Raw genomic sequence first — 15527 nt, forward strand, 5'->3', positions numbered from 1 at the left:
ATTAATGATGAAATGATCAAGTTACAACAAAATGAGGCTTTATTCCCAAAATGATTAGATAGAGTCGTAATATTTTTATTATATGATAGTGGCGGGCCGCATAAAAATGACGTTTGGGCTACATGTGGCCCCTGGGCCATGGGTTGAGTTGCCCTATTCTTAAATCACAAGCCTGTCAATCACTGGTAGTCACCGCCCACAAATTATAAAGGTCCTCCCCTCAGGTCAACAACCCCTTTTCCCTCCACACCAGTGAAACAAAGGAGAATCCATGTGAGTTGTTTATGGACTTTTTTCTGTTTATTCATTTTGATGTATCATGGACTGAAGAGTAACATTGTTTTCTTGTTTAGTACCATGTATGAATACCTGAGTTAGTTCTGTTGGAAGAATAATATTCCAGTTTGTGGATGCATTAATGATGTAAGTCAAATATACTATTTTTATTTTTATTCATTATTTGTTTGATATTCAGAATTGCAACACTTGTTTTTCTTTCTTTTGAATTTCTGTATAGAAAAAATCATCCACTATATTTGAGTTAAATAAACCACTGAAACGGCATCAAGGATCCTGTGTTTAAATGTGCACACCACATACGATGTTCAGTGAACCACCACCACCAGCAGTTATATAGCTTTTTCACGTATGATAAATGAACATGTAAAACATGAAATTATTCTTGTGTTGACCAAGAATCATCATTTTAAATAATTTTTGGATGTTTACTTTTTTTACCTATTTAAAAATATGTTTTTTGATAAAATGTTTATTAAAAGTGATAAATCTTTATCTTTAACCAAAATGAAAAATTTCTGAAGTTTACAGCATAAAACCCATTCATTTCAATTTCAATTCCATGAATACACTCATGGAAGAGTGTAGGGTTTGGTGAGCCAGGCATCTACGGGTTAACTGTGGTTCTATAATGGCATAATCAGGGGCCATTTACACGACAATGATTTTCACAAAAACGGCAAACTTTTGTTGCGGTTTGGCCATTCGTTTACACGACAACGGCATTATAGGTGCTTGAAAATGCGAACTTTTGAAACCGGGTTCCAGAGTGGAATTTTTTGATAACGCCGCTCTCCCCACACAGGATACAAGGAAATATTAAACTCCAAATAGGAGGAAATGTATTTATGGCTATAAGATCTTTTTTTTTTTTTTTTTCTTTACAGTGAAATACGTATCATTTTATATTTCAAACAATATTTAGAGCAAAAGGTTTGGAATATAGTCTCCAAAGGGGCAGAAAATAATAAATTAATGTGAATAAATAAACAATATACAGCAAATTGCATTCATCAGGACTGCTAAATAGATAATAAATGTATCAAAAAGCAAAGATCAGGGCAGGGACCTGCACAATTTTGGCCGATTAATAATATTTTTTCGTTTTTTTTTTTTTTTTTTTTTTTTTTTTTTTTTTGTGATTTAAAATGAAAATCTTAAGGTCATGTTTCCTTTTCAGTCACAAACATGGATGTGCTGTTTATCAATGACAGTGAGGTCAAAATGGTCAGAATTCAGTTATTGTTAAACATAACTACAAAATTATGCATTTTACACAAGGCCTTAACGCCCATATAGCCTACATTGAGAGGTACAAGTCCCCCCCAGTGTTCAGGCACTCCAAAAATGTCCCCCCGCCCAAAATATTGCTGGAATATTTTAGAAATGTGTATTGAATGATGGGGTAATGTGGGATATCTGTTCCCCCCAGTGCTGAAATGATGGTTTCGGCCCCGGTTTTACACCTTTTCACACTACACACGTGTTTTTTAAAAATCTAAATTTTACTAGCATTATTTGCGCGCGCGTATGTGTTTGCTGCTTTCCCTGATTCCCGAGTTAATGCTGCCTCAAAGCGCGAGGATTCATCTGTCCATTTAAGTGCTTTTGGTCAGCAATAATAATAAAAAAATAATATGCAGAAAAAATGCAGATGGGGGATACCTGTCAGTTATTATGTCAGTCATTAAAAAACCCAACCACAAAACTGAAACCTGAACAGTAGAGAAACATTAATTATTTACGCACTAATACAAATACCTTTGCCATAAACTGCTGCCAGAAAAGTCCATGCCCTCCGCCCAACAAATGTCAAAAGTATTGGAGAACCGGCTAATGAACGCCCCGCTTAATATTTCCAACATCACTTGAAGGCAGCATGAGAGACGGCCTCATTAATGTTGCTGGACCTCTGAAGGTGCAGTAGGTTTTTTTTAATTCCCTCGGCTCTTCTCGGTTCTGTTTCCTGTCTTTGTGTAGGAGCTGTCAGTCAGTCTGAGAGCTGAACACCTAAAAACACAAACAGGCGGTAGAAATGGGGCGTGGCTCGAGCTTGAGACGTGGATGAAGGAAAACCAAAGCCAACACACCGCGGCGCTGCGCACGGCAAAGTTTTATTTCCCTCATAAGATTTTCACACTTTATCCATTTTTTTCAGCCCGCTGTTCACAGATGAACTGTTGTCCAGCCTATGTGGCTTCAAATTTCTACATTTGACTTGTTTTATTCCTCCTGGCAACAACTAAGATGGAAACACAGGAAGCTGACGAGAGGAAACCAGACGAACAGGTGTTTCTTGAAAGGTACACACACTCTGTAGGCCTTAAGGCGACATGCTGACTGGGGAGGAAGAATGGGCAGAAAAGATTAAGACTCATCTGTGTAGATTAGATTTGTTACATCGGCGTCTTCACTTCATTTCATATAATAATATCGACAATGATAACATAATATAACAAAATGTAATAGTAACAATTCAATAGGCTATATAAGTAAAATAAAACACAATGAAATTACATTAACAGGCCCATAACATGCAGATGTTTATGAAGCTCTCTCTCTCTCTCTCTCTCTCTCTCTCTCTCTCTCTCTCTCTCTCTCTCTCTCTCTCTCTCTCTCTCTCTCTCTCACTCACACACACACACACACACACACACACACACACGCGCGCGCGCGCGCGCGCACCAACGCATATGCACGCACACTCCGATTTCCCGTGTGCGGTCGTCGTACTTTTTTTTCTGGGTGTGTATTTTTCATGAATGTTTTTAATTTTTATTTTCCATGTGTATAAAGCGTGTATCGAAAGATTGTTCGAACAACAATATCGCGTGTAAAAATCAGCAAATATTTGCATTTGAAAATTATTTCTTTGCACATATTAATATATTTTAGACAAACACTGCCTTTTGTTTTGGGATTTGGTTAGGGTTAGGCTTAGGATAGCCTATATTTTAGCAACCTTTTGTCAGAGTCATTTTCACTCACATAGATGTAGAAGCTAATTCTTGGCTTTTCCAGATCCAGTCCAGATTCATGCATTATCGGGTTTTGACATCAATGTAATAACCCACAGCCCTTTAAATAAATGGATAAATAAAGAAATTCAAAAAAAGCTTTAATTTTGCTAATTCAAACTCCCAAGAGGGTAGACTTGTTTTTTTTTTTAATCCTCAGAAAGAATCCTGTGTGAATGATGTGTTTTATGTTTATGGAAGCAACAATAATAGTGGATTGTTTGTAATTAAATTTCAGTCCTTTCTTATTTAAATACCTGTGGGAAAGTACAAAAAATGTGACATGATAGGAGAGAGCAATCATTCTTATTAAAAGGAAACACTTTTTTTTTTTTTTTTTTTTTTTTTAAAGTGGCTGGAGAAGTTTTTTCAAGTGTTGTTTTAAAGAGGAAACCTCACAGTGTTGTTTTGTGTTACAGAGAGGAACTGCAGGAGGCTTTATGCCGTTACATCTCAGATACCTTCAGCTACATGGACACGGTGAAAGAGTTCTGTTATAGGCTTTCAAAATGGATGCTTGAGAGAGAGACAGAGGTGTCTATGATGATGGATATCAAAGACAGGGCTGACAAAATCAACCTGAACTTCAGCCATGTCACTAAGTCTGAGAAGAAAGCCCAGGCCCTGTTTGAATTCACAAAGAGCAAGCTGAGTCTATCTGCAGACAGCAGGCGTGAGGAGCTGAAGAAGGAGCTGGCCACTGTGCTGAAGGACTCTCTGGAAGGCTTGGAGAAGCTCAACTCCTTCCTGGATGCTGTGGAGCGGCTGGCGGTCACCTCACTGCAGGTGTTCATGGAGGAGAACCAGGTGTTAGAGCTGCCCCGAGGGATCAGCCCTGAGAGAGTTCAGGCTGTCATTACTGCTGCAAGGCTGGTCTGCCCACTGCTCCTTGAGTTTAAGAGAGATGCAAGTGCCTTCTTCCTTCCCAGCATCCACAATGTGGAAGTGCTGGCAGCTTATTTGGACAAATACATATGTATCACCCAGAAAATCTGTGAGAGGTTGGAGAACAGGTAAATGGACATTTCATTCTCACAAAAACAATACAGTTGCATGAAAGGCACCATACAATAAAATTGATAATAATGTTCTCATTCACAGTGCTATAAGTGAGTTTTCACAGAAGATGGTTAAGGAAATGGTGCTTGACCTAACTCTGGATTTGTCTGAGGACAACATACAAACTAATCGTTGTCATGTCAGACAGCTCATTGATATCAGGTGAGAATTCTTCATAAAGAATTTGGAAAGATCTTGTTTGGTGAAGATCATGTCATATCAATTATACTTCACTACATCTTCAAAACAATGGAAAAAATGAATATTTTCACAAGTCTGATTGAACTTCATTTTCAGCTTAATTGCAGTCATTTCAGTTTAAGAAATATACTGTTGGAGGTGCTCTGGTGGGTCACCAGGCAAAATAAACACCCCATACTATTGAGGCTGCAGCAGCCCAGGTTTGATTCTGGCCCCTTGCTGCATGTCATGGCCTCTCTCTGCCCTGTCTGGTCACTCTCCACTCTGCCGATATACTAAAGCAGAAATTCTTGGAAGTCCTGGAAAAATCTTAAAAAGAAAACAAATAATAATATTAATAATAATAATACACTACAACCTTAACAAAATCATTGAGGCCCTGCACAATAGATTGTCTGAGGAAAAGTTCACCTCCTCAGTTTTTTTTTGTTTTTTTTTTAAGAAGTAAAGGAAATTGACACCAAAAAGGCCAATGGACAAACAAGCTTAGCCGTGTTAAAACATGCACCAGCTTAGCTGGTATTGGTGTGAGGAGGAGCCATTTGAAACAGAGGAGACACTGCATGAGAAAATGCATTGATCCATGCGTCACCCCCAGTGCATCCATGTGTTGGGGGTGATCAGAAGGAGCACCTTCAGTGACAGACTGATTGCACCAAAGTGCAAGTCGGAATGCTGCAGGAGGTCTTTTCTCCCTGCTGCAATGAAACTTTTTAAGAGCACTTGGACTAGGTCTTCAATGCATAAGCATTTTCTTTTAAGGGTCTGCATGTATGTTCTTAGATTGTTTTTAACTTCATGTATAAATGTGTGTTGAGATGGCTGCTGCAACAATGTAATTTCCTGTGAAGGATTAATTAAGTACTCATCAAATAGATAGATAGATAGATACTTTATTCATCCCACAGGAAATACGCAGTTTTTCAGCAGTATCCACAGATTACAGATTAAATAAATGAATAAAAAAAGATAAAAAAAAAAAAAAAGAAAGAATAAGATCTGAGTACAACAGAATAAGATCTAATGTTTGATGTTCCATTTTCCATCATGCCTTGTTCTACACAGATGACTAAACGTCCCCTGTCAGGGTATCCGCAGGGTCTTGAAAAGTATTAAAAGGTGATAAATCAATTTTGGGAAAATTAAGACCCTTAAAAAGTATTAAAAAGTCTTATCATGACTTTATAAAGTCTTAAATTTTGAAAGTATTTTTTCTGAATTAGCTGTCCAAGAGTTTGATTCCCAAAAACATCGTAAAAGTGTGTGAATTTATTCATTTTTATTAAAAAACAAAGATGAACAGGCACATAAAAAACTAGGCTATTGTGTGTGCGTAAATTGTCTCTGAGAGCGCCAGAGCGAGCGGGCGGGTGGAAATTCAGAAGCGCAAAGTGCGCTCTGGCGCTCCTAGTGCATATTATGAACGCACCGAAATGTTACATGAATCCATGCGTTCAACTTAACTAGGGCCGAATCACGGACGGAATCGCGGAATTAGCCAAATAAAAAGGAATCAATTTTTAACGCGGAATTTGACATAATTTGAATGAAATGCTGTTTTTGTGTGGAATATGAATGTATATCTGGGGAAAATTACATGGAAGGAAGCAAATCTGGGTGGTACAACCCCTCCAGTCGTTTCACCTGCACCTGCACCACCAAGAAAAAAATGACAACTGCACCGGCACCGTTTGAGTCCAAAAGGCAAAGAAACTTTCCAGGCTATAGCAGCGCACTGACATGGATTGTGTAACAAAGCGAAGAGTTGCCACTCTGCTCTATTTTCACTGGCTATCAGCGGCACACTGGCTTAGCTTGTCTATTCAGAGAAGCGGTATCACTTCGGCTTATTTTTCAATCTATGTTATAACATGCATACTACTGCTCATGGTAATTGAATTGTTAGGTCCGTTTGATAATTAATTTACATTTTTAGAACAAATAATAATTTAGCATCTACTCCTTCAAGATAATTTATTATGTTCTACAACTCATAAACATACACTAACACTACATATCGAGTGTTTGAGCAACATATCTCCTCTGTGCTACAAAAGATCCGTGGTAAAAAGTACTCGTTGTGCGGTGTTGTGCGGTGAAGTATTAAAAAATATTGAAAGGGTCTTGAAAAAGTCTTAAAAAGGTATTAAAATTAACTTCAAGATTCCTGCATATACCCTGCCTTTAACATTTTCTTGAATCTCTTCTCTCTTTATCAGGATGGACCAGCACTTCAGGCTGGTGTTCTTGTTCCAGAAAGTGTCATGTTCAAAGTTCATCAGTGAGTTCAGAGAGCGAAAACCCAGGATGCTGAAGTTTCTGTCCGACCTGGAGGAGACTGCTGTCCAGCTCGACAGGATGAAGATGGGGGCAAAGATTTCTAGTGTGGCCGGCAGCTCAGTGGGGGCAGTTGGAGGTGTGCTTTCCATCGCTGGTTTGGCCTTAGCTCCTGTCACAGCTGGAGTGTCTTTAGCTCTGACCTTGGCTGGGGTCGGGCTGGGACTGACCAGCGGAGTCAACAGTTTAGTCACAACAGCCACAGAGACTGGGATCAACCACAAACACCAAAACAAAGCCACTGAAGTCTTCCAGGACTTTATGGAGGATGTGCAGAGTGTCCAGGACTGCCTAGAGGAAGTGTCTAGTCAAGCATTCACGGGAATTGAAGTGAGCAAATTGGATGTGGCCCTGGGTGTTGGCAAAGTGCTCACTAAAGTTGGCACTGTTGGAAGAGGCATTGATTCTATTGTTGATGCTACCTCTGCTACAGTGGTCAAAAGCGACGACCTGATCCTAAGTGCTGGTAAGGTGGCAAGCCAGGAAGGTAAGTCATTACGTAATGTACCCAATGTGGCCTCAGACATTCCAGATGTTGGACAGGCAGTTGCCAGAGGGCCTCTTGCTCTCTCCACATCAGCCAGAGCTGGTTTCATCACACTTAATTCCCTTTTCCTTGGTTTGGACATCCTCTTCATCTGTAAAGACAGCATGAGTCTGGCCAAAGGCAGCAAGAGTGATGTCTCAGAGTTCATTAGAGCCAGATCTGCACTATGGCATTCAGAGCTGGACTCATGGCAGAGGATCCATGACTCCCTGTGTCAAGGCCTGGAGACATCAGAGAAGAACCAAATTACCCTGTTGATTCCTTTTTATCCAGAGGAAGATGAATATACAAAAGTTGAATCTGATCCAGTGGAGTAGAAACCTCCACTGGATCAGACACCAAAAGAAAACCAGGCTTGCATTATACTCTAGGCCAGAGTTGTGCATTTTTGATTAATTCTTAATTAACTGTGGTTCTATAATGGCATTAATCAGTTGACTTGTCTTACTCTGCTGATCATATAGAAATTACTTTTTTCCTCATCTGAGAATTTTATATTGTTTATCATTTAATTGTAAATGTTGATGTTTCACTTTATGCACAGTCCATTATTATTCAGTGATTCATACTGTAGATTCAGTGGATTTTACTTTAGTGACTGGTTGAAGTTCAGATGTTAATGATAATGACTTTGCAAATCACCAACAATGCCTTTTAAAGGAATTACCTGCTTGTCGTAATTCTTCTGATGAAAACTTGTTCAGTGAAACTGTACACACTTTTGTTATTGTTAGTACATATTTTAGTGAAAGAGTGGCATAATCTATTTTTGCAACCCAATGACATACAGTATAGCTGCAAGTTTACATTTAATGTCTTATTTAAAATCATTTGTCCTCAAAAATCATAGAAATAAATCACTCTTTATGCATCAAAAGGTAGTAGTTTTGATCTCAGCGTGAATCTTTCCTTCCTTTCCAAGGTAATTAATATAATTTCACCCAGTCATATTCGCTCTAAGCAAAGTGTGACTAATATGAGAGAAATACATCAGTTTAGCTCAAATAGTTTGTCTCTTTCAGCACTTGTAGTTGTTTTTCCACCTGCAGTTCAAATGTGAAACGGGCCTGTGTAAAAGCCTGTTGACTGTTTTTTTTTTTGTTTTTTTTTCCTCCAGAAAGACGATTCCAGCTCTATTTTACTTGGTTTCACATTAATGCAAAAAAAAAAAAAAACAAACAAACAAAAAAAAAACAACAACAACAAAAAAAAGGATCATAGTTTACCATGGTTTCATGATGACTACAGTCACTCTGCTGCTAAGCATGGTTTTACCATAGCCAGCAACGATTTAAAGAGTACAGGCCATGGATGGTATCAGTGTGTCTTACCATTTTTACAGTGAACCATAGGCTGAGTGTTACAGTATTATCATGGTATTACCACCGCTTATCATAATAAAATGCATTATGGTTACTGTTACATTGACCACATGTACCCATGGTTTACCTTATTTACTTATTTATTTAGTACAGCAGAAAAATGAACATGACAGACTGATCAGTACAGATAATGACATCATTATGACAAAAGGACAACATTTAAAGATGTGTATTGGGCTACATGTGTGTGTGTGTGTGTGTGTGTGTGTGTGTGTGTGTGTGCGCGTCCCTATCACCCATACAGCAACTTTAGTTTAAAGTGAAATATACGTATTATTTTATATTTCAAACAATATTTAGAATAAAGCGTTTGGAATACAGTCTCCAAAGGGGCAGAAAATTGTTGTTGTTGTTATTATTATTATTATTATTATTGATTGTGATTTAAAATGAAGGTCTAAAGGTCATATTTCCTTTTCAGTCACAAACATGGAAGTGCTGTTTATAAATGACAAAATGATCAGAATTTAGTTACACATATATTGTAAAACAGAACTATAAAATTATGCGTTTTACAGCTCTTCACACTATACAAGTGTTTTCTGTTTGTTTTTTTTTTTGTTTTTTTTAATCATAAATTTTACTATCATTATTGATTCCATTTTGTCCACTGGAACAGGAACAAAAACAAAGCATGGACAAAAAATTGAACCTTTCCAGTTGAGGAGAAACTGAAACAGTTTTGCATTGTAATGTAGCCCAGAGTCAGTGATTACACAATATTTGTGGCAAAAAAAAACAAAAAAAAAAACAACAACAACCCCCAATTCATCAGGAAACAAATACTCCTATATAGGAAGTAAAAGCAGATTTGCAAAATTGTGAACAGTTTCAAAAGGAAAACATGAGCTACTCGGGAAAAGGAAACAAGCTGTGGTGGAATAGAACTGACTTGTGGTCAATCAAAGCATCTAAGCTCAAAGAAAGTAATTCCAGCTTTACATCAAGCTCTCTGCCAAGAATATGTACTGGATGGACTTAAACCTACACTTTGCAGACTTCTAATCAAAATTTGGGGTTACACTCACTAACTGTGTCTACATACACATAAAAGTTGCATCATCAGCCTGACAGGAGGGTCAGCATAGCAATAAGTGACAGCAGCACAGCCTACACACAGAAATACTGCACTATTTTGGCCTAAATAGCAGAATTACTAGTGCTGATGCTACTCTCTTCCCTTGGTTATTTTTTTATGTGGAAAAATGAGCCATTGTCATCAGTGGTGTAGTCTACGTGATACGCAGGTATACGCCGTATACCCACTAGAAAAGGTCCCGAATTTCCGTATAACCACTTAAAAATGCGTAAAGATACGTATCAGTATGTTTTTTTTGACATAACGTTCACTTTCCTGTTCACCACAGGGGCTTCCGTGACGTTTCGGGGGACACTACAGCTGGAGCTAACGTTAACGTTTCAGAAAGGGAGCCTGTGTGTGTGTGTGTGTGTGTGTGCGTGCGTGCGTGCGTGCGTGTGCGCGCGCCTGCACGTGCACGCGCGTATACCCACTAGAATAAACTAGACTACACCACTGGTTGTCATAGTAACAACCTGATCTCACAGAAATCCGTGAAATGAGCACAACCTCTTAACAACGCATTGCGTGCTCCTGGCACATAACCTGTTATAATTACGTGTGGCCAACACAGAAACAGCGTCCACTGAAAGTCAATTAGGATCCGTGTCGTATGGCCACCACGCAAACGCTGTCCACTGAAAGTCAATTTCATGTGGGTGGTAGTTCATAGATCCCGGAAGTGCAAATTTAATCAAAATAAAATAATAAAATAAAAAATAAAAAATCGCCAGTTTTCTAGACTAGGCCTACCATATTGACCAGCATAAAAGACGACCCTGATTTTAAGATGACCCCTCTTTTTCAAGACCATTTTTGGAAAATAGGCTACTTTTTATATGGACAAAATCTTGTTTGAATAAAAAAGCCACCGGCCTGCATCAGGCGGGTCGGCCGCGGCACCGGCTGGTACCGCGCCCACCCGGTCAGGTCTGCGGGATCTGACAGGTGAGCGGTCAGTGCCGCGGTCGGCCCGCCTGGTGCCATGGCCGGTAGGAGTAGTATCTAACATGGAAGGGCGCAAGCCAGTAATTTCGCCTAGGGCGGCACATAGGCAGAACCGCCACTGTATAGTTTATACTGTCATCATTTTCATATTTTTCTAGTCCACAAAAATCACATTTTAAGCCATTTTGAAATCAATGAACGAAATTTTATTTTAATCTGAAAAACACCGGCGTTACCAAGGCAACGCGCTTCATGCTACCTGGTGACTCCCGGCTTCTCGGCTTCAAAGACGTCACGCCGTGGGTGGTGGTTCATAGATCCCGGAAGTGCAAATTTAATCGGTATTCTGAAAAAAAGGTCTGATTATTAGCCATAACGTTGTAACCACCCAAGGCAGACTTACCACGAGCTATGAGGATGTGTAACGATGGCATGTGTCCACAAGTCCCGTATAATATCAACTTTATTTTAAGAAAACACGTTTTATTTGCGATAGGCTATCATATCACGGAGAAGCACTACATTACCCATAATCCTAGTGTTTATCAGCGACGTGTCTGAATTGACAGCTTTCATCAATAAAGTCAATAAAATCTAATAAAGTGCATGAAAGTTGATAATATGCTGATATGTTACGCCATTGAACACAACCCTTTCAGTCAGCGAAACAGAGCGGGTGGACAAACCGTGGAAACACGTCAAAAATAGCACTAAAGATTTATATAGTCTATATAGGCCTATATATTTTTTTTTCATAACACATCTTTACTCGTGGTATAAACATAGGCTACATGTTAAGGTTATGCTTTTGCTGTTGAAAAACTACCGTATGTATGGTTTTTAAACCTAAATTCACAATGTTTATCCTAACCCGGAAGAGGGGTACCAGAACTACAATTCGTGCAGCGTTGCAACACACAGAGCAGTCCTGCGCCATAGCTTTTGTAGTTCTAAGATGTTATGTCTATTATATGAAGTGGTGATCACTAATTTTGCAATCTTAATCAAAGTTTTTGGGTGTGGGAAGAACGCCTGAATGGTCAGATTTTAATTTTTTGTGTGTCTCAGGTGGCCATATTAAGTTAATGGGAAAATCTGAAATATGAAACATTGAGTATTTTATGGGGAAAAAAAGCTTTGAAATGGTCCAAATTGAAAAGTATGACTGTGTATATGACTAACATCAATATTCTAAATAAATTTGGCCATTACATACCCCCTTAAAGAAGTTTGACTGATTTTATCAAGCTTGGCCCTAAAAGAGGTCTACAGATGTACACCTGAGACAGCCTTGGCTTGGAGCACGATGAAAATCAAACTTTGTCACAGAACAACAATGAAGACATCGTTTGAAAGGTCTTGACCTATGGAGTAACATATCTCAGTGTGAGACCAGTGGGCAGTTCCTGCTCCCCACAAGTGCCCTTTGAACCTTGCACCTGAGACACTTTTAAAGGCTTACAGTGCAGCAACAAAATATGGTAGAGACATGGGGTCAACATTTTTGGAAAGCTCTTGACCTCTACTATCATGTCCGATGGCAAACCAATAGGGGGCGCCACCGACTAGTGTCAAAACATGGAAAAAACATGATTTCACTATCTTAAGAAAAAAAAAATTAAAATCTGACCATTCAGGCGTTCTTCCCACACCCAAAAACTTTGATTAAGATTGCAAAATTAGTGATCACCACTTCATATAATAGACATAACATCTTAGAACTACAAAAGCTATGGCGCAGGACTGCTCTGTGTGTTGCAACTCTGCACGAATTGTAGTTCTGGTACCTCTCTTCCGAGTTAGGATAAACATTGTGAATTTAGGTTTAAAAACCATACATACGGTAGTTTTTCAACAGCAAAAGCATAACCTTAACATGTAGCCTATGTTTATGCCACGAGTAAAGATGTGTTATGAAAAAAAAAATATAGGCTATATCTATAGACTATATAGGCCTAAATCGTTAGTGCTATTTTTGACGTGTTTCCACGGTTTGTCCACCCGCTCTGTTTCGCTGACTGAAAGGGTTGTGTTCAATGGCGTAACATATCAGCATATTATCAACTTTCATGCACTTTATTAGATTTTATTGACTTTATTGATGAAAGCTGTCAATTCAGACACGTCGCTGATAAACACTAGGATTATGGGTAATGTAGTGCTTCTCCGTGATATGATATCGCAAATAAAACGTGTTTTCTTAAAATAAAGTTGATATTATACGGGACTTGTGGACACATGCCATCGTTACACATCCTCATAGCTCGTGGTAAGTCTGCCTTGGGTGGTTACAACGTTATGGCTAATAATCAGACCTTTTTTTCAGAATACCGATTAAATTTGCACTTCCGGGATCTATGAACCACCACCCACGGCGTGACGTCTTTGAAGCCGAGAAGCCGGGAGTCACCAGGTAGCATGAAGCGCGTTGCCTTGGTAACGCCGGTGTTTTTCAGATTAAAATAAAATTTCGTTCATTGATTTCAAAATGGCTTAAAATGTGATTTTTGTGGACTAGAAAAATATGAAAATGATGACAGTATAAACTATACAGTGGCGGTTCTGCCTATGTGCCGCCCTAGGCGAAATTACTGGCTTGCGCCCTTCCATGTTAGATACTACTCCTACCGGCCATAGCACCAGGCGGGCCGACCGCGGCACTGACCACTCACCTGTCAGATGGATCCCGCAGACCTGACCGGGTGGGCGCGGTACCAGCCGGTGCCGCGGCCAACCCGCCTGATGCAGGCCGGTGGCTTTTTTTTTTTTTTTTTTTTTTTTTTTAAAATGGTCTTGAAAAAGAGGGGTCATCTCAAAATCAGGGTCGTCTTTTATGCGGGTCAATATGGTAGGCCTAGTCTAGAAAACTGGCGATTTTTTATTTTTTATTTTATTATTTTATTTTGATTAAATTTGCACTTCCGGGATCTATGAACTACCACCCACATGAAATTGACTTTCAGTGGACAGCGTTTGCGTGGTGGCCATACGACACGGATCCTAATTGACTTTCAGTGGACGCTGTTTCTGTGGTGGCCACACATAATTATAACAGGTTATGTGCCAGGAGCACGCAATGCGTTGTTAAGAGGTTGTGCTCATTTCACGGATTTCTGTGAGATCAGGTTGCATAGTAATCACTTCACATTAAACAAGCAGGGAAGTGTGTGTTGGTGTCCAGTCAGCTCCATTCAGAGAGAATGAGATGAATAAAGGGGATCTAGAGACTGTGATCCAGCTCTGATTTGAGTGTGATCAGTGGGAACGTATAAATTTGGATCCAAATATTCACAACAATCACATCATCAGGAATGAGATATGTATTGTGAATTTTCAGATTTGAAAACGTTAGATTCATTGTTCACGCTGGCATAAAAAAAAATCAGGTGTTTGTCATATTTGAGGCGATAAAGAAGATCTGATATATGTCACTTTGTACTGGCTGTCTGAATGGAGCCTCTATGACTCCCAGCAGATGGCGCCATACCATTACACAGCTGCCACCATGTTCCACAGTTGGGTCACACACTGTGTGGTGAGGGCTTCAGCTGGCTTTCTCTCCAAACAAGGACTGGTCAGGATTTAGTCAGGAAGCAATGAATGATTCCACTGATCAGACAAGTTTTGTGCCCGTTACAGCAGCTTGTGTGTCTGTTTGTTGACCTTGGATACAAGCAGTTTCCTGTCCATCAACCATCAGCATTGTGAGACTCAACAGCTTCAGTGTCACAATAGCTGGTCATTTTTGAAGTTTTGCAATGTTTTTACCATTTTTTCTGTCACATGTCTCTCTGTCCTTGATGGTGTGATTCAAACACTTCTGCTTTCTGCTGCATGTTCTCAGTAGCATAATGCAGCTTTCACAGAAATCTGCTCAGTACATTTTGATATCAAACTTGGCATTTTGAGAACTATATTTACAGCTAATTAAATTCATGATATTTAAACATCAGATCAGTGATGCTGGACTTACATCTGATTTCTTGCATTTAAAAACTCTTTTCAAAGACATCTTTCAAAAGCATTTAAATTAAAGTGCAATTCAACTGCTCCTCATTTTGCTGTGGACCCTAAAGAACCAGAGTTTGGACCTTTTCGAAACAGCCTGTAGTTTAGTGAAACCCACTGTATTGACAATTAGCATGCAAAAGTCTTATTTCCTTTCCAGCTACAGGCATGAAAGCGATATCTTCTCAGAGTGAAACCGAGATAGTTATCTGACTTGAGATATCATGCACGTAAGAGGACTGTGATAATTAATTTACCAAATTTACTGGCATCAGGCCTTATCACCTCACTTTGTGTTGGCCACATAGCAGTGCTGCATATTTGCATCGAATCCCTAACAGTAAAATATCAGCTTTGTGCATCATTTTTGGGGCAGAGCTCTCATGACCTTGTACTTGTTGGTTGTTCCAGTATGAGCCACTTGCAGGCCTACATTTGGTATTTCCCACAGCACTTAAAGCAGCATAAGAAGACTAAATAATCTTGGGTTGTCTGAACCATGCACAACAGATGAAGCTTTGCTGTTTTTTTTTTTTTTTTTTTTTTTTTTCTCCCTGGGTTTACGGGAAAGGGTATGATGCACTTTGGGAATGGAAACTGAAAGTAACTAGGGGTTTTCCTTGCATGTTTTTCTCCTCACGTTTTCTCTAAAA

General features: G+C 39.2%; 2 protein-coding genes across 2 annotated transcripts; both read left to right on the plus strand.

Moving 5' to 3' along the window:
* The first annotated feature begins 2373 nt into the window (after window positions 1-2373).
* On the plus strand, window positions 2374-4331 carry LOC115363661 (uncharacterized). The gene is made up of 2 exons (XM_030057938.1): window positions 2374-2600; window positions 3734-4331. The coding sequence occupies exons 1-2, from the start codon at window positions 2545-2547 to the stop codon at window positions 4329-4331; spliced, it is 654 nt and encodes a 217-aa protein (XP_029913798.1). The 5' UTR covers window positions 2374-2544.
* A 2447-nt stretch (window positions 4332-6778) lies between these two features.
* Window positions 6779-8388, plus strand: LOC115363364 (apolipoprotein L3-like). The gene has a single exon (XM_030057537.1). It carries the CDS (start codon window positions 6795-6797, stop codon window positions 7773-7775), a length of 981 nt encoding a protein of 326 aa, XP_029913397.1. The 5' UTR covers window positions 6779-6794; the 3' UTR covers window positions 7776-8388.
* The last annotated feature ends 7139 nt before the right edge of the window (window positions 8389-15527 follow it).

The sequence above is a fragment of the Myripristis murdjan genome, chromosome 8 (assembly GCF_902150065.1).
Source record: "Myripristis murdjan chromosome 8, fMyrMur1.1, whole genome shotgun sequence".
In the NCBI taxonomy this organism is placed as follows: domain Eukaryota; kingdom Metazoa; phylum Chordata; class Actinopteri; order Holocentriformes; family Holocentridae; genus Myripristis; species Myripristis murdjan.